The 26,438-nt window shown below is 42.8% G+C and overlaps 1 protein-coding gene across 1 annotated transcript; it reads left to right on the top strand.

Moving 5' to 3' along the window:
* The first annotated feature begins 1,521 nt into the window (after positions 1–1,521).
* Positions 1,522–26,108, top strand: LOC142026379 (E3 ubiquitin-protein ligase RBBP6-like). The gene is made up of 18 exons (XM_075019336.1): positions 1,522–1,687; positions 5,793–5,892; positions 7,862–7,900; positions 8,534–8,570; positions 13,375–13,419; positions 15,830–15,918; positions 16,038–16,142; positions 16,987–17,118; positions 18,498–18,667; positions 19,462–19,565; positions 20,015–20,206; positions 20,287–20,365; positions 20,473–20,530; positions 21,698–22,063; positions 22,396–22,497; positions 23,784–23,975; positions 24,171–24,694; positions 26,017–26,108. The coding sequence occupies exons 1-18, from the start codon at positions 1,522–1,524 to the stop codon at positions 26,106–26,108; spliced, it is 2,592 nt and encodes an 863-aa protein (XP_074875437.1).
* The last annotated feature ends 330 nt before the right edge of the window (positions 26,109–26,438 follow it).

Genomic DNA, 26,438 nt, shown 5'->3' with positions numbered 1-26,438 from the left:
TATCTGCAAATATCCACATTGTCTCAAGAGTCTGCAGGGCCTGAGAAACTCCATCCAGGAAAAAACTCTACAGTGTGGTGGCTTATTAGAATAGGTTTGATGTACAGGCTTCTGGAGAAACTCCCTTCCATGTTCAGTGGATGTGGTATATAGTAAGGTCTTGGAAGAATCTGTGGAGGAAGACCAATTGCCTTTAGACCCAGAAACTGATCTGTGGAATGTTGCAGGCATAAGACTCCCCTTTTCATCTGTATGGTCCGAAGATGTGAATTGTCCGTCTCCATCCATTGTATCCATTGCAAGGCTCTGTTGGCATTTCCAGTTCCCAGCTGCTGCAGAGTCAGTAAGCTTGTCAATAGGTTTGCTCTCCAGGCATACCCAGGGACCTCCTTTGAGGCTAGCGACAAACCCTTCCTGGCGGAAGGGCCGTATGCTCACTTTCTTTGGTGAAAATTCATAACGTAGATGCCTGTCCTCGTACCACTGAGAATTCAGTGGGACAGATACCCAGGAGAGCTGATTTCTGGTAGAGGATGGGCTTTTAGTGCATACCCAACAGTCGGGCTCGTTTGCCTCCGCTGCCGTACTGTGGGCTGTGGCTATGGCCAAATTATGGAATGAATAGGTATAATCCATATTCCACCACAGGCTTATAAGCAAGGCTACCCTATTAAAACCTAGGCTTCCAAATCACTAGTAACAGGAAGAACAAACAGACGGAAATAGCAAAAATAACTATCCCTTGGATATAGAGGACAGCACTGAAATCAAAAGGGTTTCCTGACTCTGGAAACCCAGAAGGCATTGAAAGAGCTAAAGCAAGCAGTCATGGAAGCTCCCTCATGAGCCCTGCCAGACTACAACAAGCCTTTGGTATTATATTTACATGGGCAGAAAGGAATAGCCAGTTGGCCCAGAAACGTCTGCAAGCTGTAGAATGTGACTCAGCAGAACTAGACCTCGTAATTCAAGGCCTGATGTCCTGTGCTGGGGCTGTGGCAGCAGCAGCTGCGATGACTGAGAGAGCACTCAAACTCATTAGGCTAGTTAAGTGTCATGCGCGGTTTGTGCTTTCAGAACCTTCGGGAAATGGATCGCTGGGCTTGGAGGTCATTTGGGGAGTAACTCCTCCTTCCCTGCAGACCTGACCATTGTTTGATCTTTGGCCATGCATGGTGAGCTGCCCTGCTCAGCATATCAGATCAGCATATCAGAACACAGAGCTGCACACCCCCAGGCATGGCCTCCCCATCCTGTTGCTGATGTCTGTGCTGATCTGTGCCGATTGGCTTCTTTTCACCTGTGGTTCCTTGCTGTGCAGGGTTCGTTGTTAAGCAGAGTTCGTCATTACGTAGAACCTGCCCCACCGCCATGTTTGAGACATTAACTCTTTCGGTCTCTCACAGGGCCTCTCCCCATCGTCCGCCTGCCCGCCTGGGCTGCGAGGAGGAGCCGGGCGAGCATCGCCTCCATCTGCCACGGTAGACGCTGTCGTGGAGCAGGCATCGCCTGGCCCCGACCATGTCGTGTGTCCACTACAAGTTCTTCTCCAAGCTGAACTATGATATGGTCACCTTCGACGGCCTCTACATCTCTCTGCCTGACCTCAAGCTCCAGATCATGGCCCGTGAGAAGCTGACGGCGGCCAGCTGCGACCTGCTGATCACCAACGCCCAGACCAATGAAGGTGCGTGGGGGCAACAGGCACGGGGCCTCGGGGACTGCCCGGCTGGCGGTGTCGCAAACGACCCCGCGACAGCTTGGGTGGAAGCTGGAAATCCAGTAATAGTCCAGTCTGTTCATCAGGATGTTTCAAGGCAGTGCTTTCAGTGCAGCTACACAGATGATTTGTTTGTCGCAAAGTGTGCAAGGGGCGTTGATGAGAAGAGAGCTAAAAACTCACCTCGTGAGAAAGCATATTTTTAAGCGCTAGGGGGAAAACGTGTTCTCGGGAGTTACCCTCTTTTGTGGTAGAGAGAGTCTGGCATGTTAGTAGTCCTTGTCAGCTCTTACTCTGCAAATCCTTTCCCCAGCAGCATATCAGCTGGTTGGCAAGGCATCTAAGGCTAGTCAAGGCTTTTCTTTGTCATTTCACATATCGGCTTGCCTTCTGATGACTTCTGTTCTGAAGAGCTTCTGTACTTTATCTGGGTGAAAATACTTCTCTGCATAGTGCTCAGAGAGGTGCTTTTGCACTGCTGTCAGACTCCAAACGGTGGGTTAAAGCAGGCCGTAAAATAAAGTAGGAGCTTTTTTCAGTAACCTGTTGATAGCATACATATGACAGAAATTAGTAAAGCTAGCAGATTTTCAGAAGTATAGGTGAATTTAAAAATGGGATTTTTAAATTGTGCATTCAGCGCGAAGCGGAGCATAACCTGAGCTGCTTGTACTTTTTTGCAGGAGGAAGGTCGTGGATACTAATGCAATAGCTGATTTAAGATTTCCGAGTCCGTATGAGGCAGCAGTCAAAGTAGCTCTTGTTTAACTTGTCTGCCTCCATGAAATACTTCTTTGCCTTGGGTCTTTCAAGCATACCAAGTTTCTTGTCTTTTAGACTGTTATGTCTCTTCTGCTCTTGACTTGGAGATAACATCCAAATCTTCCTTTGCTTTTGCAAGCTTTCTGAGTTAACGGGATCCTTATTTTTAATCACAGGTCAGATTGACAAAAGCCCAGTAGCCCCTTACTGGCCATCCCTGCCAGTAAAACAAAAAACAAGTGTTGTGCTATCAGGGAATAGGAATCAACAATGTTGTTACCTCCAGCTTTGCTGAACATTTCTGTTGGAGCACTGCTTGGACAAGTGTGAAAAGTAGCCTTGTTGGGCATGACGTCACTGCTCACTTTGCAGATGTGGAGTCACGAGGTGAGGCAGTGTGACGCTGCTTTGCAGGTCCTGGTAGTTGCCGAGTCTCTGCTAGGGGATGCTGCTGCCCATGGGGAACAGGTTCCTGCTGGGAGACACCAGTTCATTCTGAGAGCTGTTAGACTAAGCTGGCTTCTGTTAAATTCAAATTGAGAGGGACTTCGGGAATAGCGCGCCAGATTTAGTCCTTCCCTATTTAAAAAAAGAAAAAAGTTGACTTTTTAGTCGACATTGTTTGGCTTCACCTCTCATAAAATTTCATCACCAAAATTAGTTCAGTTAATTGCGGCGAAGGAAAAATAAATGTCTTAAAGCCAATTGGTATCAGGCCCCTTCACAGAACTAACTCAGCAATGGACTCTGCTGTATGTAAACACTCTTCCACAAATTCTCTGAGACGGTGACCAAGCTGGTGGGATACTTCAGTACCAAATACAAATAGGTGCCGGGATAAGTGTCCTATACAGAGAAAGCCTTTCCTTCACCGCACTATTGTCACTCTTCAGCTGATCCATTTAAATGTGCGCTGATGGACTTTTAAGGTGAATTCAGTTTTATATCAGTCTGTTACTAGATGGCTGGACCTCTCTTCATGGTGCACTTAACAAGCGAATTGAAAACAAGCATATATCACCAGATATATATATATATATACACACACACATTCAAGGATAAGTCTATTCAGAAGGCAGGTGTCAATGCTTCTCTTCTAATGGTCAGTGAATTGTCACCAAGTACTAGAAGAGGACTTCTTCCTCTTTTTGCATCACACAGCTGTTGGGCATGTTCGAAGTGACCTCTGCAGGCTTGCATCATTTGTGAATAAATGCATTGGTTGCTGTCCTCATATATACAGTCTCTTCCTAGGCGAGGTGCTGCCACTTGTAAAGCTGCTGCAGAACTAGAACAATCCTCAGTTCAGCACAGGCGTAGCAAACTCCTGCCTTTTTGTGGAGCCGCTGTTGCTTGTCCTCTATCTCTGAAATGTCAGTCCAGCGGTTTGTGATCGGGACCAGAAAGAACGCTCTGTATGACTCCATTCAGCAGGTCGAAACAGCTGGTTTGGGCTTCTAGATCTGCAGCTGCCATGATGTCCCAGTTGCCTGCCTGGGCCCCAGTACTGCTTCAGCTCCTTCTCCATCAAAAAGTCCCAGTGCAGGCCTTTCTTGACAGGTGGCTGTGGAAGGGTTAGAGTTTCTTCTTTGAGAAGAGCTCTAGGGGTTGCTTTCAGGATATATGTCTTCTGTAAAAGCTTCTGTTTTCGTCATTAGTAGTCCTTTCTCCTACAATTTGAACCTCCTCGGAAGTCCAGAGGAAGCTTGCTGTTCGGTTCCCTAGGGGGGAAGATCAGGAATTAGTTTCAGCTAAATGATTTCTCAGTTTTCTGAAGAAGCATTCTGTCATTTGGAAATAGAAGTAAAATGTTCATTTCATTGTGGAAATAATGTCTTCTGGTAGGTGAGTTTTGGGGTAAGAGAGGTTCCTGCCTGTAGGAATAATATACTGAAAAATGAAGCATAAATTGTGAAATATTCCTGTTTTGTGTGTGATCACTGAGCAAAACCACCCTGACAGAGCTTGACTAGATATACAGCATCTTTGGTTTTCAGACCATTGTTCTGATTCGGTCTGCAAAGGTAAGAGCTTTTAATATTTAAAACTGTAGGCAGATTACAGGGAATGGCTGCTGATAGTGATTTAAAATATTTAGTCATATCCAGCTTGTGTAAGGACAATATAAAAACCATTCTCATGGAGAGATCTTTGCATTTTAAGCTTACTCAGTCCAAGTGTCTCAGGTAGTTTGGTTTTTTGATTGTTTGGGCGTTATGTAGAAGGTCAGAAGGCTTTCCTCCTCTTCAAAGACTAACATGGTGTAAGCCCAGGCAAAGCATGGGTAGCTTCAGGCCCACTCTCTTTTCAAAAGGCTTTTCACGGCTGTCGTCGTAAGGAATTTTGTTTGAGTGTCTCAGCTCTGCAAAATGAATCGCAAGAATTCATAGAATCCTGGAATCATGGAATGGTTTGGGTTGGAAGGGACCTGAAAGATCATCCAGTTCCAACCCCCCTGCCATGGGCAGGGACACCTTCCACTAGACCAGGTTGCTCAAAAGCCCAGGGACAGGGCATCCACAACTATTGACATCCAATTCACATCCCTTGGGTTAATTCAAACTAGATGATAAGCTTCAGAGGGGAGATAGCACTTTAGTTGGAGCCAATTGTGCCCTACTTGTGAAAGCAAGCTCAACCCCCCCCCAGATTTCTCTGATCCAAATACTAGCATTGCCAGTTTTGTTTCCATTTACACGTAAAGCGCCGAGCAGCTGAGAAGCGGTGTTGTTGATGGATTAAGCTCCAAGGAATAGACAGAGATGGCAGGCACTCTTCTGTGTTCTGTCAGTCTTGACCACTAGCAGCACAGGGGAATTGATATAGTTAACAGCTAGGAAAGCAATGGCGCAGAGTTGTCATGCTTTAGCTGAGGGCCTCTTTTGTTGCAGGGCAAGCTAGTCAGACTTCAGAATCTGGTTTATGCAGGTGAGACTTTGCTGTGGTTGGTTTTTCTCCAAAGCTCTGTTGGTTTTGTAGCCTAACAGAAGCAAAAGCAACTTAAGCTAGATCAGGAAAGAACCTCACGCATTAGCAGACTCCGCTTCAGTGACCTTTGAGACCATTTTGCTGTTGGCATTCCAACCATTGTAAAACCATGAAAAAGATTGTGCTGCTTGTGTTTGATTATCAAACCTGAAGGTTTCTTGAAATGTACTTTCAGTGTGTTGGGACGATAAAAGTGCAACGTTCCATATCAAACTTTGCTTTTCCATCCGTAAAGGGATTCTCTGAAATGTTGTGTAATTATGTATTGATATAGGTTCTCGTAAAGTGGCAGATTCTTTTTCTGTATTGATGTTGTTTTCAGAATACACAGATGGTAATGCCCTGATTCCTAGGAACTCATCGGTAATTGTTAGAAGAATCCCTGCTGGAGGAGTTAAAGTCACCAGCAAACCCCGTGTTACGTAAGTATCCGTAAAGCATTGTATTCTTGGTTAGGGGTTTCAGTGCATTAACTTTTTAAATTGATATTAGTTTACAAGAGGCATTCAGATTGTATCTTTCTTGTTAAAGCTGCTGTTAATTTTTGTTGTCATGGGCTAGATTTTAATATATCTGTCCCAAAGCAGACGTACGTGTTTTGGCCTGCTGGGAGATGGGGTTGAAACTGCAACAATGGTAGCTTTTAAGATGATTCCATTGGGTTTGTTCTTGGGGTTGATTCTTCTGAGAGCCAAGTTGTTGATCCCATTTCCTCTACGTGGAGAGATTCCTTATTTTATGTGTTTGATTTGATTGCTTTTATAGTAAAGACAGATAGGCATTGTTGTGTAAACTTCTAATTTCTTCCCACCTCAGAAGAGTCTGATTGTCAGTGTTTGACTATTTCTTGCATTTGGGGGGTGCAGGGTGGGATATGGCAGGTATTCTTACCCCCTGGTAAATCTGGGTGTTTTGCATACTAGACACAGAGGAAAGACCAAGGGTTGCCAGCTGGCAAACCATGCAAACCAGAAGTTCCATTCATAAGTGATTCCTGTTAGTTTCCTAAAGACAATGTCCATTTCAGGCCAGAGAAAAAGAACACTCTCCTAAAGTGTATCACCTTTTGAGCGAGTACAACAAAGGAATAGTTAACCCCTTCCAAACTTGAAACTCAGTAAGCAGTTCAGCACGTTACCAGGCGTTACTAGTTCTCTAAGTCTGTTTTTACCCTAAGTTGCTATCAGTGCTCCAGGTTTTCAATCTATATTCCTCAGATTTCTGGAGGACAGAGAATCGGATGTGTTGGTTAAACTTACAGCTATGCAAATGCAGTGCTGACTACAGGATTATTGCTGTCATGTATGTATTCAGCTACATTAGCATTGTTTGAACATTCATGTTTTCCAGCCTTCTTAAAGAGACGCCTCTCCCCCACAATTAGTAGGTATTATTAGCTTGTGGTTTTGCCATGTCTTTCTCATGTTGGTTCTCAGGCAATAAAGTAGACTGGTGAGTTACTGTGTGTCTCGAAAAAACAGCACAGCAGCATCCTGGTACCTGTGAAGCATTTGCGAGCAAAAAACCCTGAATTGCTGTGAGTCTGCCTGTAAACTTTGGGCATATTACTTCAGCAGTTGCTGCAGTGCTTTCAGGCACTACCTAGGAATTCAGGACGGCACAGTGTTGTGCTTGTAACCATGGCCTTGTTTTGGCCATGTTTAACTTAAATATGTGTGCTTAGTGCCGCCTTGTCAACGCATCCTCCGTTTCTGGTTGGCTGGCGCTCTCTCCTGGTATCATAATCCTGCCCTGAAATGAGAGGAGAGATGCTGCTAGCATCAAAGATCAAGCAAAGACCTGTATGTGGGGATAAGGAAAGAATGGCGCTGCTGTTGTAGTGTTGAAAATGAACCAGGCAGATGAGCTTTCTATTCCTTCAGCTGGAAACATTGCAGAAACAACTGGTAGAGTGGTTAATGTTTGGGAACGAGGAATGTATGCTATAACGGTGGAGAGGCCTTCAAAAATGCGTTACTCACCTTGTTGTATGTTCTTCAAGGTAAATGGATGAAGAAAGCATTGCGTGGTAATCTAAAGTATTTCCCTGTACTTCCCCATCTTCAGGAGGTACGTGGCTGTACTTGCGAGCCTGGTGGTATTCTAGCAGTGGCAGGAAGCATGAGCCTTTCTAGTTGTACGTAAATTCCGCAGCAGCCATTGAATTGTCTCTGCTCATGGGATGCTTTGGATGACGTATGAATTGTTTGTTAACTAGATCAAGGGCTGCACGTCTGATTCCTGATGAGTGGCATGCAGATACAGATCAATAAGTGTGTGGAATCTCAGCAAGTTTTCAAATGTAATGACTATTGCCAAAAAGATTGTAGCCTTTTCAAGATTATCTTAAAGCAAATTCTGGCAAGTAAGACCTTTTCTTTTTCATCACAGGGCTCCTAAATCACACCAAACCCCAGAAACTGCTTTCAGGTGACATTTCTACTACTATTTTTAGTCAATCTTGCATATGCTAAATGTAGGAGCTATCTGAATACAGTGCTTGGGCTTTCACAAAGAAACTCTGTTCTAAAGCCTATGCTGCTGCCATTTTTGTTATCTCTTTGTCAGATGACTGACTGTTTTCTCTGAAGTAAACTTGCACTTCAAAGTGTCTAGAACGTCAGTGTTCTTTCTTGGAAATTAAAGTACTGTATCTGGTACCCATTTGTAATACTAGATATATACGGATTGGTTAAAGTTGCCTTTGTATTTTGAGAGTTGATTATTTAAGAACACCAAGCTGTGATACAGACTTCATCTTTTTGATACTGACGCAGCAGAGACAAAATACCTGAGGGCTTCCTCTTGCACTGTTGTGTTCTATAACTGTACATCTTAATTTGTGACAAAGTAGAAACGGGATTTGGGTCTGTTTGTTGGGTTTTTTAGTTGCGCTGAATGTGCCGAGAGAGAACAGTTTAGGTATATGAATAAATTTCCCCATTCCCTAGACTATCAGAACATGATGTTTTGATGTTCAGGTTTTATAACCTGTTGTCACTGCTTTATGCTGGGTACAAGTGCTTTACTTGAAATTCTAATCACCTTTATTTCTTCTTCCAGGAGTCAAACTGAGCCAGTGCGTGGAACATCAAAAGCAGTATGTAAAAACACAATCTCACACTTTTTTCTACACACTGCTCTTAATTCTAAACCATGTAGCCTTGTATTAATTTTCCAAACATTAACTAATTATATATTCCAGTAAAACCTGGTGTATGTTGTAAAGACAATGTCTTTGATTCAGCATAGGAAAAACTGGGTAATGCCATCACTTGCACAGGTCTAATGTAAATATTGGTTTTGGTGCCTAGTGATGCATTGCATTTCACATTGAATATGCTAGACTATTTCCTGGATGACTTTGTGTTGTACAGGTAATGTATGATCGCTTTTAGATCATGTAGGTCCGAGGTTTGCACAACTGAACATGGTGCCATGTTCTACATCTGTGTATAGCTAGTAAAGCGTATGTTTGTACATTGTTTTGTTTGTAGGTTGTTTTGTGCTTTTTGTTTCTTGCAATCCAAATTGTTTGGAGTGAATTTTCTGCTATTTCCACATTATATCACTTAGCTTTTTTTTTTTAAATACTCTTTTTGCCCAATGGATTTTGAAAATGTTATCAAAACTCACTGAGAAACCACCGTGGTTAAACTTGGTACTGTTTCTTAGTTGTGACCTGGGGGTTCAAACAAATAGCCAAACCAACATATCCCATACATTTTGAGGACAGTCATGTGCAGCTAAATGTTTCCGTTTCATGTCCTTAAATGCTTGGGTATTTGTTCCTAAAAGTGTATAATTGAAGTGATATTATTTGGGCCCCTCTGAGTACATGTATGTCTTTAAGAGATTGCCATGAATTTAAATATGGTTGCTCCGCAAAGTGGTATTTGGAAGTTCTGCATTTGATCTTTCCACTCTATCTGATGAAGCAGTTTAGTTTAATAGTTTGTCTGCAAATGAAAATATCTAAGACCCAGTGTAGAGATTTTGGCACAAGGTTAGAGCCTGGTGTATTTGTGGGTAAAATCCCTGTCATTTGTCTGAACTTCTGCCTGCAGTACTTTTTTGGACCTGGGTGGCTTCGGGGTTGGATGCTGCTTTGATTTCCCAAAGGTTAAGCCTTTCTTTAGTATACCCCCACTCTGAATTTCCATTTGGAAAAGGGGCAGCATTTTTCTTCGGGTTAGAAAACACTGTCATTCGGCTGCTAAACTAGAGAGAAGTCACACAAGGAAATACCTGACTGGTAATGGTCTAGATCTGGATTTGCGACTTGGGTCGAAGGCTAGGTGTAACTGTGCTTTTCAAAATAGCCCTTATAATGTAAAAATTCCTATTTGTTGGTTTTTATTTTTCATCTTCAAGTATAACTGCTTTTTCTTCACTAGAATGGTGTGAGGCTTTGCACTAACCCTGGATCATTGGATCTGATCCCTTGATCAGCTGTTTGGGTAACTTAATCTAGAAATTGATGAGCTCTGGGGTTGTGTTCTGTCAAGAATACAGCCTCTGATTCTCGTGGAATGGTATACAATGAACTTAAAGTGGAAAACTTCTTGTATGTTGGTGTAAAAACACTAAGCCTAAACCTGACATCCATAATTCTATCACTGATTGGTTCAACTTCCTTTTTGGACATGAAAGGCTCTCATTGTGAGCCCAGTGACCCTAGCAGTTAATGGAAGGCATTTATGTAAACTACCTTTATAGTATTTGATCTAACTGAGATGGGGTTTTATTTCTTGGAAAGAGTTCTTTTTCTCTTTGTTTACTAGCTTGTGTATAAACACAAATCACATCTTCATCAATAAGGTTACCATTCTTTCAGCCTCGTGTGTTCCCTGGTGTCTTTGTATTACGTTTCTAAGTAGCATCTTACCATAAGCTTAGATAGATGTCTCAAAAAAATATTTTGTTTTAAGAAAGGAAAAATCCTGGAGTGGGAGGGAAGACTTAGTGTTAGTTAGAACTAATTAAAAGGAAGACAAAGCAAAACTGTTCCCTTCTTGTTTGCTCTGACTGTACCTGATGTGGGTTGTGGGTAGCCATAGGGAGGGTGGAAGCCTTGCATCTCTCTTTACAAGTGTTCTCTCTCTCTCTCTGTCTCACACACAGAGTAGAAGCACTGCAGCCTCAGGTGCTTCTAGTGTTGGAGGCACAGTTAGCTTTATTCTTAAAGCTAACTCAGGTCTTGGTCTAAAGTGTGTGGGGTTTTGTTTTGTTTTGTTATTTTAAATAAACGTCTTTCTGCATGTATTTCAAAGCCAAACCTGGATCTTAGTGTGGTCTGAATAAATCACTGGGAAGGCTTGCCAATTATTGTTGAACAGTAAAGCAGCAATGTTAAAATCAGTTCAGATTTTTTTTTTTTAAAGGATGCACAAAACCTTATACTTTGAATATTTCTTAATTGTCTTGCTCTTATGTTAGCTGTCATTCTACACTTCCAAATCTGTGCTGCTGTCCTACCGTTACTACTGCCAAATCAAGAAAGTGAATCCTATTTGTTTTCGTATTCCTATTTCAGTAACTGCAAGGATCTCTAGTTGGTATTAGTCCTCAGAGGCTGCAGAAATGCAGAGAGTCACGCGCATTGTTTTAGCACCGCCAAGCACAGCTGTGATCCTTCCTGGCTGAATTTTCAGTTTAACCAAGCTATTGGGTTTTAGGAAACCACTGTAATTTAAATGCAGCACTCCAGCAGTGAGATTAGCCTTTTCCTCCTATTTTCTGTCCCCTTTCCCACTTGCTTTATGTGAATTTCTGTTTAGTCTTCTGTTTGAAATGGGAGTTAATACATTGACTGTTGATTGTGGGGTTTTTGAGGGTTTTCTTTATTTGGTTACTTTGGGGTTTTTTTCGGTTTGGGTTTTTTTTCCCCAGTTCTTCTGCAGTATTACCTTAGGGTTGTATACAAGTGTCGTGGAGGTGTTGTTTCTACTTGACCGATGGGAGGGACTGGCAGGAAATACTTCAGTAGAAATTTAAAGGAAAAAAACCAAAGACACAAGAATGTAGGATCATTGGAAGATGGCCGTTGGGCAAACGTACTAAATAGTACATTAATTTTCTATTTGCTGCTTTTGGTAACTGTTCATAGAAGGGAGTGCTTTCATCTCCTTTAAGAAATCAGACTGTTGCCTGCAGGCCATATAATAACTGCTTCCTAAAAAAATACAAGAACTAATATTAACTGTTATGTTTCAGTTACTGGTCAGTCCTAGACTGTTTAATGCCAGACTCCAATAGAGAGCTTTCCTAATTCCTTGTTTGCTTCTGAAAACCCGCAAAGTGATAATGGTTGTGCCTGCCATGAGAGAACATAGGCCTGTTTTTCCACATGTGAAGAAGAGTGGCATGTGGAGCATGAAGCTTCAAAATACTTGATCAGACTTCCGTTTTGACAGAAGTGGGTACCAAATGTTGTGAAGGGAAGGAAAGTTGAATCTTCTGGTAAGATTTGCAGTGGAAAGAAGGTCTCTTGTTCCAGGTCTGGGTGCTCCTTTCCAAAGGCACGTTTTCATGATTTTTTTACTTAGTGTTGGAGTAATGTTGTCTGCGCTTTCCTAAACATCTAGAGAAGACATGATTAACTGGAGTGAGGAAACATCTTCTGCATGTAAATATTTTGTCCCCAGAGTCTGCTAAAACTGCTCCCTTGAATTCTTCCACTACGTTAGGTAATAAAGGACAAGGGCTTTTTTCCAAGGAAGGATTTTAATCTCTGCTCCGATCCATTTAGGGACGTCTTGAGGAGAGCTCTTCAGTTTACGCTGTGACACTTTATTCTACATTTTTGAACAACCAAAGTCCTAATAAGCAGTGATTCAGGTGTCTTTCTGATCATGTTTTGCTAGTGTAAGCTTAACTGCTGCTTGTGGCATAATATAATTCCATATTCTGGAAAAGGAACAAGCTAAGTGTTACCCTGTTTACTTGTGGAAAACCAGCATTTCAGTATTAGTTCTCCATAAACGCTGCAGCCTATTGCAAACTAGTGGCCTGAGGGCTTCACTCCTGCAGGGTGTTCCAGGAGGTAGGTGGGAGGGAGGAGTGTGGTTGCAGTGGAGAAAAAAATTACAGGACTGTGCTCTGACTCCATGTTTTCATCATCATTAAAAATTGGGTTTGCTCTGCTAGTAAGAAGCATAATATTAAATTCTCACACCTCCCGAACTAATCTGGATAGTATGGCCTGTGGTCTAATAAAATACAAGACATCAGTATTGTCTGTTTTTGTAGGCCGCTCTGTCATGGTAAACACCTTTATTTCACTAATTTGAGCAGCCTGTTTTTTTCTAGACAAAGTGGTGGTTTACTTTCATGGCTGATGTTCTGGCTTGGTGTTTTTATTTGGGTGTTGTGGGGTATGGTGAGTTTGGCATTTTTAAACTTAGTGACGACAGGAGGGGCAGAGTTCATGGTTGAGGGCTGATACACCTGTGCTTGATTTTGCCAGGCAGCTACTGTCTTCATAAAAGCATAACTGTGTGCATTTAGAAGTGATGAGATGTTAACGGATTAATTGACAAGCTACACTGCAAATAAGTTTCCTGTAGTGATGCTTCCTTCTCAAATAAACTGAAATCCTTTTTAGCTGAAAATTGACAGATGTGAGCATTTGACAAGGGTCCCTCTCTGAGATACTGTGGAGCAGTAAGTTGATGTCGAGCGGGTTTGGTTATTTTCGTTTCTTCTCATTAACCACACAGGCACTCTTAAGGTGCCATAGGTTTGGACTTTGTTTTGAGCAAACACAAATTGCACGGGGTTGGCAGTGCCCCTGTCAGCGACACTCAGAGGATATAGTGCAGACTTTCAGACTACAGTAGACCTTAACTATTGCTATGTTTTGACTGTAGAACTTGAATATGTGTTTAATTTTTTGTGAACAGACAGATGACTCTCCTGCATCTCTTTCTCTGGCCCACCTTGCTAAGGTATAGATATATTCTTTTCAAATTCTTTAAAAAAAAAAAGTGTTTGCTTTGTTTTTTAAAATCTTATACTGTGATCTATAGCTGGATAACTGTTGTAATGGAAACAAAATTTAATTTAATTTTTATTAATTTAAAGTATTAATTTTAACTTTAAAATGGGTGTCTATTTTGGTACTAGCCTGTAAAGAGCAGTTCCCACTTTGGGAAGATAGAAGGGGAGTACCTTATCAGCCTCAACGTAATGTTGCACTATTACTCATCTTCCAGACACACAGAAGCAGCATTTCAGAAGCTGTTTACCATTTCTCATATGTTTCATTGATTTTGCATTGGAAACTAACAGTTTTTCCAGAAGAATTGAATGGGCTGTAAGTTACGGGCATTTGGAGGGGGGAGTGTGCAACAGCCAAAAGAGAATCGTTTCTGTAACATGGACAATTGCATGGCTGTTTTTGAATTTCTAGCCATTAAAGTTACAGATCCATTCTTTTAATGCTGCACAGTTTCATAAATGCTAGTATATAGACAGTAGACAACATAATCTAATTTGTTGGAATGCAGACTGTGTGAAGTGTGAAAGTGTACCTGATTGTTTCTAGGAATATACCGATGTGTATGTGTGGCATATTAGCAGATGTGACCTTCTGGAACTGTTGTAATGCCATGTTTTGCTATGGACCTGCTTGCATTTTTTGCTCAACAATGTGTACCTTCCTCTGGGAAAGCACTACTGTCTGCACTTTGTGAAAAGGCGTAGTGCTAGCCAATGAAAGAACTAGTCTTTAAAGTTACAAAGCTTAGAGAGGGCAGGGCCTAATGCAGAGGAGCTAGTTCTTTCTTCTGAAAAGGAAGGCTGGAGTTCATTTCCAAGAAAGAGGAATCTCTTCACACTGGTCACTTCTTTCCTTTCTCACTGAAGAAATTAAATTGTGTGCATCTGGGGGGGGAAAAAAAATGTTTGGAAGGTAGCCACCAAAAGAACTTGGTCTCCATTAGTGCTGTCCCTAAACATGTCCTTGGTACTGTAAACTTATGCCAAATTTTACTCTTAAAATATGAAGAAGTGTCCTTGTGGTGTACACATTTAAGCTTTTGAGAAAATTTCAGTATTTCAGAAAAATACAGGAACATAATGGAAAGCAGCTCAAACCTGTTACTTACTCTAACGTCTTTAGTGCAGACTGACTTGGCATGGAGGTGATGCGTTAAGAGTTTTCTGGTTTATTATTACTACGTATGAAATGCCATGTTTGAATTTTGGTCTATTCCTACTAATGTGTTGTGGGTTTTGGATGTGTTTTGTAAACTGTTGGGTTCAAAGAAATTAGTCAAGTATCTGTAAAGCTTTCTGTAAATGTTAATGGAAATGATTTCATAGGTGTTGCTCTGGATTATGTTACTGTGGAGAAAAAAATGGTGTCTATGAAACATCCATTTAATAGAATGTTGAAACTAGTTGGTTGCTTTTGTGAATGAATGCATATAAAAACAGAACCATGAGTGGTTGATCTGAGTGGTTGATCTGAATGCTAGGTGCTTGAAGGTCCACATCCTTTACAGCCTCTCCCTTAGACCCTGCTTGGATCTGGACTAGTGTGAAATAAAAACATTGGAACAAATACTACTTTGAAAAAACAGCTGGCTTCAATAATTTGAAAGATCTAGTTCTGCATAAGGTTGATATTACAATTTATATGTTAAAAGGACACAGTCAACTGGAAAAAAAAATGCAGATTGTGCTTCCTGTAGTTAAATCACTTAATATGAAGAAGTTAGTAGAGGGAGAAGCATGCAGTGTGGACTGCCTCCAGCACATGATGGTCAAATTTGTAGTGACAAGAATCTTTTGTCTTGCTGAGGGATTATTAAAAGCTTGCTTCCTTTTAATGCTTCTGTGTGGGAAGCTGCATTTCAGCAAGCAAAAACAACTTCCCTGACTCTTAAGTTGTGTGTCCCTTTAATGCTGCAAAATGTAAATAAGGATACTTGCATGCATCTTTCTCAATTAAATGTACAGTGGATGTCTTCTTCAAATAGGCTGGAGCTTAAAAATCACCTTAAAAATACTGGATCGTGTAATGTTGTCTCCTTATGCCTTCGGTCCACTTGGAAGACAATTGGATTGGTTACGCCAGTCTTTCTGTAAGGTACAAACAGAGCCTAAGGTTTTGAGTGCCCAAGAACGCTCTTGTCAAGTAGGTTAACACGCACACAAACACCATGTAATAGCGGTGTAAGGGCTCCCCAGAACATCTTCAGGACAACGGTATTTTCTATAAGCAGCTCTTTTCATGCAACCTCAGCTAGTGTTGTGCTGCTCTTTACAGGACTGGGTGAGCGGTGTTGTCTTTGGCTGTGTGGGCTTAAACGTGTTTCTAATGTGCGTGTCAAATAATTGCCTGTTAAACAGACTGCCAATCTGGCTGAAGCCAGTGCTTCCAAAGAGGATAAAATAAAAGCTATGATGATCCAGTCCTGCCATGAATATGATCCAATCAAGTAAGTGTTGATAATGTCAGATCTGTTCTTTGAAGATTATGGAAAAAACTGTAGAGGTGTTTGGTTTAACAAGCGAGACATGTGCATACCTTGTTCTTTTATTCCCCCAAAACTTGCAGTTACATGAAGAAACCCGTGGGTCCACCTGCATCGTCATATACTTGCCATCGTTGCAGAAAACCTGGCCACTCTATGAAGAACTGCCCAAGAAATGGGATAAGATTGTGGGGGACTTCTGGTGTTACCTAGTTTTTAATTGTTTTACCCTGGCAGTTAGGTAACAAGTACATGAATACTCACGTGAAGAATTGTTTCTCTTGGGGTGAAATACAGAGCTTATATGGCAATGTTGCAAAGCCTTTCAGAATTTGAGGGAAACCTGGAATTAGAAATGTAAAATTTTCTTTTTTTCTAGGTCATGGACATGAAATGTGTCCATAGATCTTTCTCTGTGAACTTGTATGCGTGTTTTTGTACATTTCAATGTTATTGGAAATTTTTCTGGTTTTAACTCTTTTTAGTGACAGTTCATAGTTTTTAGTATTTTGTATAAAAAGAAGATGTTTCTGTTGACCCCATCTACTGAACATTTGTGTGTTTTAATCAGACAAGCCTCTGGTTGCGTCTTCATGCCGTTTAATGTTAGTCACTGAAGGTACATGCATGAGGTATGAATTTAGCCTTCATATAGAGGTGGTGAACATAAGTTTCCCCAGTGAGTGATTCAGAGCACTGCATTAAGCTCTCCCTCTGCATTGCCCTTTGGAGGAGGAGGAGCGGCTTTGTGTCTCTTCTCTGAGTGGATGGTGAGCTAAGGGCTGTTTCGCCCTTAAGGAACCTGAGGGTAAGCCAAAGAATGTCGACCGAATTCAAAACACTGCTCAAGCCTTTGGAACATCCTGGCTGTATTCATTTAGGAAAAGAAGTATTTTAGTCGAGCGACCCTTACGCTAGGTAAAAGGAGAGGATTAAAGGCTCTTGCTGCTTAAAATCATCATTGAAATGTCATTTTAAGTGTGGGTCTTAAGATGCGGTATGTCTGCATTTCTTGTCTCAACAGGACGAAAGTTTTGGGTCTGTGCCCAGGATGAAAAAGACCACAGGAATTCCAAGGAGTTTCCTGGTGGAGGTGAAAGATCCCAAAAGGAAGGGTGTCATGGTGACAAAAACTGGAAAATACGCAATACCACGTGTTAATGTGTAAGTATGGAATTAATTGGACCGACCAAAAAGTGAACGAGAGAAACCGTGCGTAAATGTCTGTATTGGCTTTGTGTGGCAAGTTTTTGGTAGCGGGGGTGGGGGGGAAGGTTACAGGGGTGGCTGCTGTAAGAAGCTGCTGGAAGCTTCCCCTGTGTTCAAGAGAGCCAATACCAGCCAGCTCTAAGACGGACCCGCCGCCAGCCAAGGCCGAGCCAATCCGCAATAGTGGTGACGCCTCTGTGATAACATTTTTAAGAAGGGAAAAAAAGTTGGGACAGAGGGAAAACGGCAGCCGGAGAGAGGAGTGAGAACATGTAAGAGAAACAACCCTGCAGACACCAAGGTCAGTGAAGCAGGAGGGGGAGGAGATGCTCCAGGCGCCGGAGCAGAGATTCCCCTGCAGCCTGTGGGGAAGACCATGGTGAGGCAGGCTGTCCCCCTGCAGTCCAGGGAGGTCCACGGTGGAGCGGAGGTCCACAGTAAAGCAGATGTCCACCTGCAGCCCGTGGAGGACCCCACGCCGGAGCAGGTGTGTTCCCAAAGGAGGCTGTGACCCCGTGGGAACCCCGCTCTGGAGCAGGCTCCTGGCAGGACATGCAGATCTGTGGAGAGGAGCCCACGGAGCAGGTTTTCTGGCAGGACTTGTGACCCCGTGGGGTACCCACGCTGGAGCAGTGTGCTCCTGAAGGACTGCAGCCCATGGAAGGGACCCATGCTGGAGCAGTTTGTGAAGAACTGCAGCCCATGGGAAGGACCCACGCTGGAGAAGTTCATGGAGAACTGTCTCCCGTGGGAGGGGCCCTGCACTGGAGTAGGGGAAGAGTGAGGAGTCTTCCCCCTGAGGAGGAAGGAGCGGCAGAGACAAGGTGTGATGAACTGACCGTAACCCCCATTCCCTGTCCCCCTGCGCCGCTGGGGGGGGAGGGTAGGTAGAGCATTTGGGAGTAAAGCTGTGCCTGGGAAGAAGGGAGGGGTGGAGGGAAGGTGTTCTGAGATTTGGGTTTATTTCTCATTACCCTACTCTGGTTGATTTGTAATATATTGAGTTAATTTTCCCCAAGCTGAGTCTGTTTTGCCCGTGACGGTGAGTGATCTCTCCTGTCCTTATCTCGACCCACAAGCTCATCTGAGCTAATTTCGTTGTTGATCCACTGAATGGGAGAGGTCTGCGGTGGGAAAATTGTTCCCCCCTCCCTATTCTAGTGTGGTGGCTATAGAAAAGTAGGTTCAACTAAATGCCTATGTTTTAGGAGGCTAATGTGGAGTGAGAAGAATTCCATCTCCTGTCTTCCTTTGATAAGATCCAAAGCTTGGAAAAGTTCTCCTTTACCCATCTTTAATTTGTTTCTTTTTCCTTCCCCTTTCCCCTCCTCCAGGGAAGCTTATGCTAGAAGAGAGAAGGAAAAGCCTCCCTTTTTACCGGAGGAGCCATCCTCTTCCTCCTCAGATGATCCTATTCCAGAGGAGATTTTATGTCTCATTTGTAAGGAGATAATGACTGATGCGGCTATTATTCCCTGCTGTGGAAACAGTTATTGTGATGAATGTAAGTGTGAACTCCCATGTTTGTTAATTCAAAACAGCACATCTGCTCTTCTGAAAGCAGAAAGAGGAGATAGCGAAATTATTTTGTTACCAGTTCTATTTTATACTTAAGTATACCCTGAATAGGAAAGGGCTCTTCTCGTATAAAGGGGGAAAAAAGCCACAGAGCTTTAATAGTTAAATAAATAAATAAATAGTAAAATACATAGCTTTTTAGTTAAATTTACATGCGGAAGGACGAGTATGAGAGGAGTGGCTGATTGTGCAGGTGATTGCAGTATTGGATATTGAGTGCATTTAGTTTGCCCACAGCCCTTTCTCTCATACAAAACTATATAGCCAACTCTGGTGACTTTCGGTGGTCTGCAACAAACGGATAGTTAGCAGCATTTAATCCACATTTTCCTCCACGGGAGAGTTGGTTAAAACCTTCAGAGCGCGAACCTAGTAATGGTTTTTTGAACCTACTATTTGTTTTTCTGAGACAAGTTTTATTCGTTAACCTGGAGGGTGGGGACTTCTCACTGTACTATATAGTGGGAAAAAGACTAGCTGAAACATCAAGACACAGCCTACTCTACATCTTCAAATGTTACAACAGTGACATACCAAAACTCTAGAGTTATTTGCTGCATACTAGAAATTTTTTACGCTATTGAACCTTTATAGCTTCATGCTCTCACTTCAAGACCATATTCACCTGTTGATCATATAGGTGTTTTTATAGTTGATTAGAACCCCCAAAACTTCCTTAGTTTGGCTAAATGCTATTTTGATTATTCTAATTGTACACAGGTATTAGAACAGCCTTACTGGAATCTGAGGAGCATAGATGTCCAGAGTGTCATCAGACAGGTGTTTCGCCTGATGCTTTAGTGGCCAACAAGTGCCTACGCCGGGTAACCTGATGACTTTTACGTAAAGTGCTTGTAAGAATAGGCTCTTTGTAAAAAGCTGAAAGGGAAGGAAATATTAGTTTACATCTGCTTAAGCAAGGTTGACTTGAATAAGGCTAAATTTACCTTTCAAGTGCATTATCTGTTATCACAGAAGCTTACAACTCCTTGGAGACAATCTGGCAAATTCAGGTCATGCTTTTGTTTAAGGTGATTGCCTCGCTTTCAAATTCTGTGTTAACACGGCAGTACTTTGAATACAGACACTCCGAGTTACCAATCACTAGTATCAGTGTTTAATGTGATGTGTTCATGTATCGGCATGTTGATTTCTTTGGGGATTGATAGCATTTACAGCTAATTACACAAGTAATTTTACTCTGTGGAGGCTTTTGTTCGTATATCTGCTGAAGTTTCATATTACCTTTGCGTAAATGTTTTTCTGCCTCTAGGCTGTGAGCAACTTCAAAAATGGAGCCGGTTACAGAAGAAGGCACCGTCAGCAGATGTGGCACCACCAGCAGCAGCAGCTGCCACTGCCACCACCCCCACTCGTGACTCTTACACCTCCTGCTGCTCTGGTGACTGCTGCTGAACATTCTACATATTCGTCTCTGTCAGTCAGCAGTTTGTTGGAAGAGAAGGTAAGCTTTGTTTCAACATTTGCAGCGATTCTTGTATTTTAGTAGAGCTTGTTTTCCAACTGTCTGCATTTATTCACAAGGGCTGTCAGACCCCTGTACTAAGACAACCAGCATTACCAAGTCGTCTGGGCCCCCAAGGACAATCAACACGCACCACTGGTAAGGAACTGTAACTTTTAATTTTTCTAAAAAGAATTTCTGTTAAAAAATGATCTTCAGATACACTGAATGGGATTTTTTGCTTTTTCCTCTCTCCACTCCAAAAGGTCATCCAGCGAGAGCCAGTACAATTTGCTCAGCAGGTGGCAGACCAGGCTGGGAACTGTAAGTGTTCTGCAGAAATTCAATGTATTCATACTGGTAACCTGTTAAATGAGGCTGTAACACATAAATTCTACAACAGCTGATTTATGATGAAGTAAGTGTGCACAGATAGTTGTGTAGAATACAAGTGGTCATTAATTTTTAAATGGCCTAATTTGAATTGGCTTTAACAAAGGGGTATGTGCTCGCAGTAAGATTATTTACAATAGAAGTCCAGTGCATAATTGAAAAGAGGACTCTGAAAAATGCACGCTTTCTGAGGAAACCATAAGTGCATCTAAAAATCAAATCTAATTAAAGGATCAGGTGGAAAGCCACCCTTTTGCTCACTGGCTGTATAAGGCTGAAGAAATTGATTTCCCAATAGAAACCAGCCTCCAGCATTCTTTTTTGAACAACTTAGTTGATTCTGATTGAGCAAATCATTGGAAAAGTCAAGGCTGTTATTTTAGGACAATTCTGAGTTTCTTCAATTTAGTCGTCTCAGATAGCCAAGCTGCTTTCTCTCCGTTGGAAAGAGAAGAGTCTGTTTTATCTCTTATTGCTGTGCCAAGTCAGTCCTTCATTTTTTTATATGCTTGATGTTAGATCGACTGTAAGGGTGCACTGTGTTTATAAAATCTCAAAGATAAATCCAAACAAAAATGGGGATCCACCCCACAGATGATTTAAAATCTCAGATTCAGTAAGCAAGAAAATAACAATGCAGGGACAAGAACAGGCCAAGTACATCATCATGAGGCGACAGCACAGGAAGCGTATGTGGAAGAGGTTAAAAGAAGTTTGAGAGAAGATGAGTTAATATTTGTGCAGGACTTTGAAGGTTAGAAGTGCGAAATATTAAGTGTCTCCAGGAGTAGCAGAGGAGCGGTGGGCACATGGCACGTGGGAGATGGGAGTCTCTGTTAAGCGTGGGCAGCCTCCACTTGCAGCTGCAAAGCTGAGTGTCAGGAGAGAAGACCGAGGGGAGTGTTGGGGGTGAGGATGTGGAAGGCAAGTATGAGGATCAAGAAATGAGTGTAATCTCACATGAACGGAAAGCAGGGAGAAAAATGCTTAAGTTGAGAACAAGAAGTGCTCCCCACCATGCTCCCGCTTCCTTCGCTTTCCTCTTTAAAATCCGACAGAGTGTAACAAACAGTGACACATGGTTTTGGGTTTCTTTAGAGGTCCAAATCGAGGACGCCTGCACAGCGAGTGTACCCAAAGGACTCAGGCCCCAGCACTACCAGAATCAACACCAGTCTTTGTGCCTGTGCCTCCAGCTCCCTTGTATCCTCCAGCACGCCACGCACTTCCTCTTCCACTGGGGGTACCACCACCACCGTTTCCTCCTCAGTTTCCACCTGGCCAGCCTCCATCTGCTGGGTGCGCTGTCCCCCCTCCAGGATATCCCCCAGCTCCCGCAAACACGTCATCAGCTTGGGTTCCAAGAGCAGTACCCATGTCTCCTTCACCTACCATCCCAAGGACTCAAGCATCTCCTTTCTCTAGGGAGGAGTTTTACAGAGAACAACGGAGTCTTAAAGAGGAGTAAGTATTTGGCTCAGTGAAGCTGCGTTGTTCTTCATTTTTGTATTTTGATCACATAATGAGCTGCAGTTACACTCAAGTGCACCTGACGTAAGCAAAAATGACAGTGTTTTTTCCAGTATACTTTTGTGTTGCAGATGGTAAACATGCAAAACTAAACCAAGACAAATGTAATTCTAAAACTTTCCCTAAAACTTGTAGGAACGCTGAACTGTTTTTGCTGAAATGGGATGTTCCCCTGTTGCATTTGCATGCAGTCTATATTTTCTCATATTGGCCATGTTTTGTCTCTTGGTGCCTTTTTGTAATAAAGGTCAAACTTATTTTAACAGGGAAAAGAAAAAGTCCAAACTTGATGAGTTTACCAGTGATTTTGCTAAGGAATTGATGGAATGTAAAAAGATTCCAGAGGAGCGTAGGCATTCGTTTTCCAGGTAACTGGTTTACATGTCTGTAATGGAGCAGCAGGTTGTCTGGAAGAATCAGGGGGAGTTCCACTGCACCCCTCTCTCATTGGATGGATTGGATGATTCAAGGGATTAGCAGGGATAGGAGTTTCATAGGTAGGTTACTGGCTCAAATATGGCAGAGATTACAGTTGACTGATGGTGATAATGGGGCAGCAGTTGTTAAGGAACAGGGGTCTCTTTCCCTGAAGCTTCTCTGCAATGACATCCTTCACTTCCTGAGAGCCGTGAGGAGGCTAGGAACTGAATAGGTGTAGTAGCCGGATTTTCTGCATCTCCCTGTTCTGATTGTAACCATTACCTCAAAGCACATCGGAGGAGATATGTGAGAGAAATTGTCTTCCTCTTTTGTCTCTCTCCTGTAGGTACACGGAGAGATTTTAAGCTGGACTGCAGACTGGTGGCTTTCACTAGAATTTTGTTGACATTGTTAAATGAAAAACAAGAGAAACTTGTGAAGAAAAAACGCAGGGCAGCTGATGTTTTCTATCCCCCCAAATCACTTGGGCAGGAGTCTGCATAGCTGTCTCTTAGTAATGCTGTCAGTATCCTTCCTAGAGTAATGGCATTGAGTCATATTACTCGAGGCTGAGTTTAGAAGCATTTAGATACGACTCTTTCTTGAAGCGCTGTCACTATCCTTGGTTAGAGCTAGAGGTATGTGCAAGATTTTGCTAGGACATTGGGCTAGAAGTGTTGATTGTAAGACTGCAGTGCAAGTATTTTGCATCCTGTACAAATTGCCAAAGAAGTAGTGAAGTTAAAGAGACTAAGCTGGCATTTTAAAATTGAGCTTTACTGTCTTCAGGCCAAATCGTGTTTTCCTGATGTTTGATACTGCACTGTAGCCATTAAGACTTGCTCTTTTTGCATCTTACTGCAACAAAAATGATTTGCGCTGCATGTCGTTGCAGAGTAGTGAAAAAATGGGTGCGTTCACATAGCAGTAGAGGCCACTATACACCACCTTAAATCAGCCGATAGCTATGGTAGTTCGCGTGGTAGAAGTGAGTGGAAACAGACTTAGCCTTCCTGTATGTTTTTCCATTAACAAAGCAACAGCTGTTCTGTCTTGTGAGCCGAAACTTGTACATGTTATTAAGTTCTTCAGTTGGCAGTAGCATTATGTCAGCAGCTGAAAGAACATAAGTGTATGGAGAGTCAAAAACCCCAAAGCAAATCTGGAAGGAAAAAACTGGGGAGAGTGACTGTTTTGAATTAACTTCGTGTGTGTGTGTTGTGTTTTTTTTAAGGTCCAAGCCTCCTTCTAGTGCTTCATCTTACTCTAGAAGTTTCTATACCTACTCCAAGTCAAGATCAGCTTCTTCCCCCTCTCGCTCCCACTCTCGATCATTTTGTCATTCCCATTTGCATTCCTACTCGCGATCGCGGCTGTATCCAAGAAGAGGCGAAGGGAAGAGTTGTAACTATTGTTCTAGGTCAAGGTCAGCTGGTAATAGAGCTGGAAATTACCCTGGAAAATCTTCTGGAAGAGCACACCATGTCGTCAAAGATCCTACCAAATCAAAAGAGAAGGAAGTGGAATATCCACAGGGAGATGGCAAAGGAAATAAACATCAAAAACACCAGAAGAGAAGAAAAGGAGATGAGAACGAAGGATTTCCTTCATTTCGTGAAAGATGTCCTGGAATGGAACCTCCTGCGAAAAAAGTGAAGGAGGAGCTTCCCAAGACAGGCGGCATTGAAACATCTTCCTCTCAAAAGGGTGAGAAGGTTCTTGGTACCCCACAGAAAGTTCACCCAAAAGTGACAAAAGATCACCCAGAAACCAGACCAGCCAAGGAGGAAAAGGCAAAGAAAGACCACAATGAAAATGACAGTGAGAGTAATGTATCTGCAAAAGATGAGGGAGCTGCAGGAAAAAGTCCAAAAGACCCCAAAGAAAAGTCTGCTGATAAGGTGAAAGAGGATACAGCAGCACCTGCTGCAGTTGACCAGCCTGAAGCAAGCAGAAGTCAAAGCCGTCCCAGTGTTAGCTGTAGTCAAAGCCCTTCTGAGAGTCAGCCTCGAAGCCACAGCAGCAGTGCCAGCTCGGGAGAGAGTCAAGACAGCAAGAAAAAGAAAAAGGAGAAGCAGCAGCCCAAGAAGCATAAGAAGCACAAGAAGCATAAGAAACACAGGAAGCATAAGAAACACATTGGAAGCGAAACGGAATTGGAGAAGAGCCAAAAGCACAAACACAAGAAGGAAAAATCGAAGGAAAGCAAAGATAAAGATAAGCAAAACATGAAATCTGTCACTACATAGAATGACGGATATTAAAAAAATGACTTAATTCCTAAGTCATCTGTATTAGATTTTGATAAAATGTAAATGAATTCAAGCGTTGCAAATAGTGACATGGAAGACCCTGTGCTGCACTTAAAATATTGCTGCTTGATTATTTGATTTTTACATCAGAGCTTTATAAAAGTGAACATTTTGTAGAGAATTGTGAGTTGTGGCCATGTATCATGAAAGGTTTTGCTGGGGCATGTTATTTTTAACCATTGTTGATTAGTTTGGGTGGGGTATACTGCAAAAATTTTCACAGCTGAATTTTGTTTTAATTGCCTGGCAGAAGAAGGTGGTACCTGTTATAAAATAGCAGCAGCAAAATGCTTTGCAGAATCCATTACAGCCCTGTTATGTCACTTTTTGGTTATAATAAATTTTCAGTAAACTATCCAACGTGATGAGATTTCCAGTGATAGCTGAACATGAGCAGAGAAGAGACTAGTGACAGAAAAAAGGTACCAGTAGAAGCTTGCTGGTAGCTAACATGTACGAAAAATAACCATATCAAGGGGTTTCATTTGGAAAAGACAGGTAGGACTTTAAATCTTTTGAACTGATGCAATGTGGGGAGGTGCTGCCAAGAGGTATGTTTTTTTCCTGTGCCAAGCGGCCTTGTTTTTCTATTGTAAAAGGTAGGATGTGGCCCCAAACATAGAGCCACTCTTCACAGCTGGTCCTGACAATTTTAGAATAACGTTCAATAAGAAGCTGCCACATTTCAACCTTGTTCCAGTTTGTTTGGAAAGCTGTTGTCATTTGCCAGCAGACATTTACACATAGACTTTAGGATGCCCTGTAATCTGTATTTCCTCTCATAAGAATGCTGATCACCAAGGTGTTTGTGTTCCTTAAATAGAAGCTTTATTAGGAGTATTTTCATATGGTGGTGCCATGATACAGAGCTAACCCTTCCAATAAACGTGGGGTTCAGCAGATGAGTTTGGCAGAAGAAGAAAGCCCACTAGAAAGGCAGGCTTCTGCTTTAAGCTTCTTTGAACAATGACAGGAAATCTAGAAAATGGTTCGGGTGTGACGTCACGTTGGGGGGTCTGATGCCCTAGCGGGGCTGTGGTTCAGGAGGGGGGAGCCGGGGTGTGTGTGTGTGACGCAGGGGGGTCCCCGACTTTTGGTTCCCCCTCGTGACCCCCCACCCGGACATGCGGGTTCCCCCCTGCCCCCTGCGTGCAGTGGGCGTGGCCTCGCCAGGCCCCGCCCCAAGCCCCCCGCCCCGCCTCCATCGCCCCGACAGACCCCGCGGCCCCACAGAGAGTGGAGGTTAACCCCACCCTATGGATCTCCGCCACCCCCCCCCCCCGGACGCTATGGACTCTTCCCTGGCCCTATAGAACCCCCCTGGCCCTATAGACCCTGCCCTGATGCCCAGCCTTACAGACCGCCCCCAGACCCTCCATACTCTTCCCTGACACACACCCCCAGACCCTATAGACTCTCTTTGGATCCTATAGAACACTCCCTTTCCCCCCTGGACCCTGTAGATTCTGCCCCCCCAACCTTATAGTTCCCTCCTTTCACCGAACCCAGCCCCTGTAGATTCCCCCAGACCCCATGGAACCCACTCCCCCTCCAAGCCCTAAAGATTTCTTCTGGAA

Source organism: Buteo buteo, chromosome 33 (assembly GCF_964188355.1).
Source record: "Buteo buteo chromosome 33, bButBut1.hap1.1, whole genome shotgun sequence".
Taxonomy (NCBI): Eukaryota; Metazoa; Chordata; class Aves; order Accipitriformes; family Accipitridae; genus Buteo; species Buteo buteo.
Note: the sequence above shows the minus strand (reverse complement) of the source record. Positions and strands in the feature narration are given on the sequence as shown.

What these genes read in the sequence shown, in the direction of transcription:
- LOC142026379 (XM_075019336.1), top strand. Translation starts at nt 1,522, where the DNA reads ATGTCGTGTGTCCACTACAAGTTCTTCTCCAAGCTGAACTATGATATG. An exon ending in CCAAGAAATGGGATAAGATT is followed by an intron (nt 16,143 to 16,986) that starts GTGGGGGACTTC and finishes ACAGGACGAAAG; the next exon opens with TTTTGGGTCTGTGCCCAGGA. An exon ending in GCATAAGAAACACATTGGAA is followed by an intron (nt 24,695 to 26,016) that starts GCGAAACGGAAT and finishes CCCTGCGTGCAG; the next exon opens with TGGGCGTGGCCTCGCCAGGC.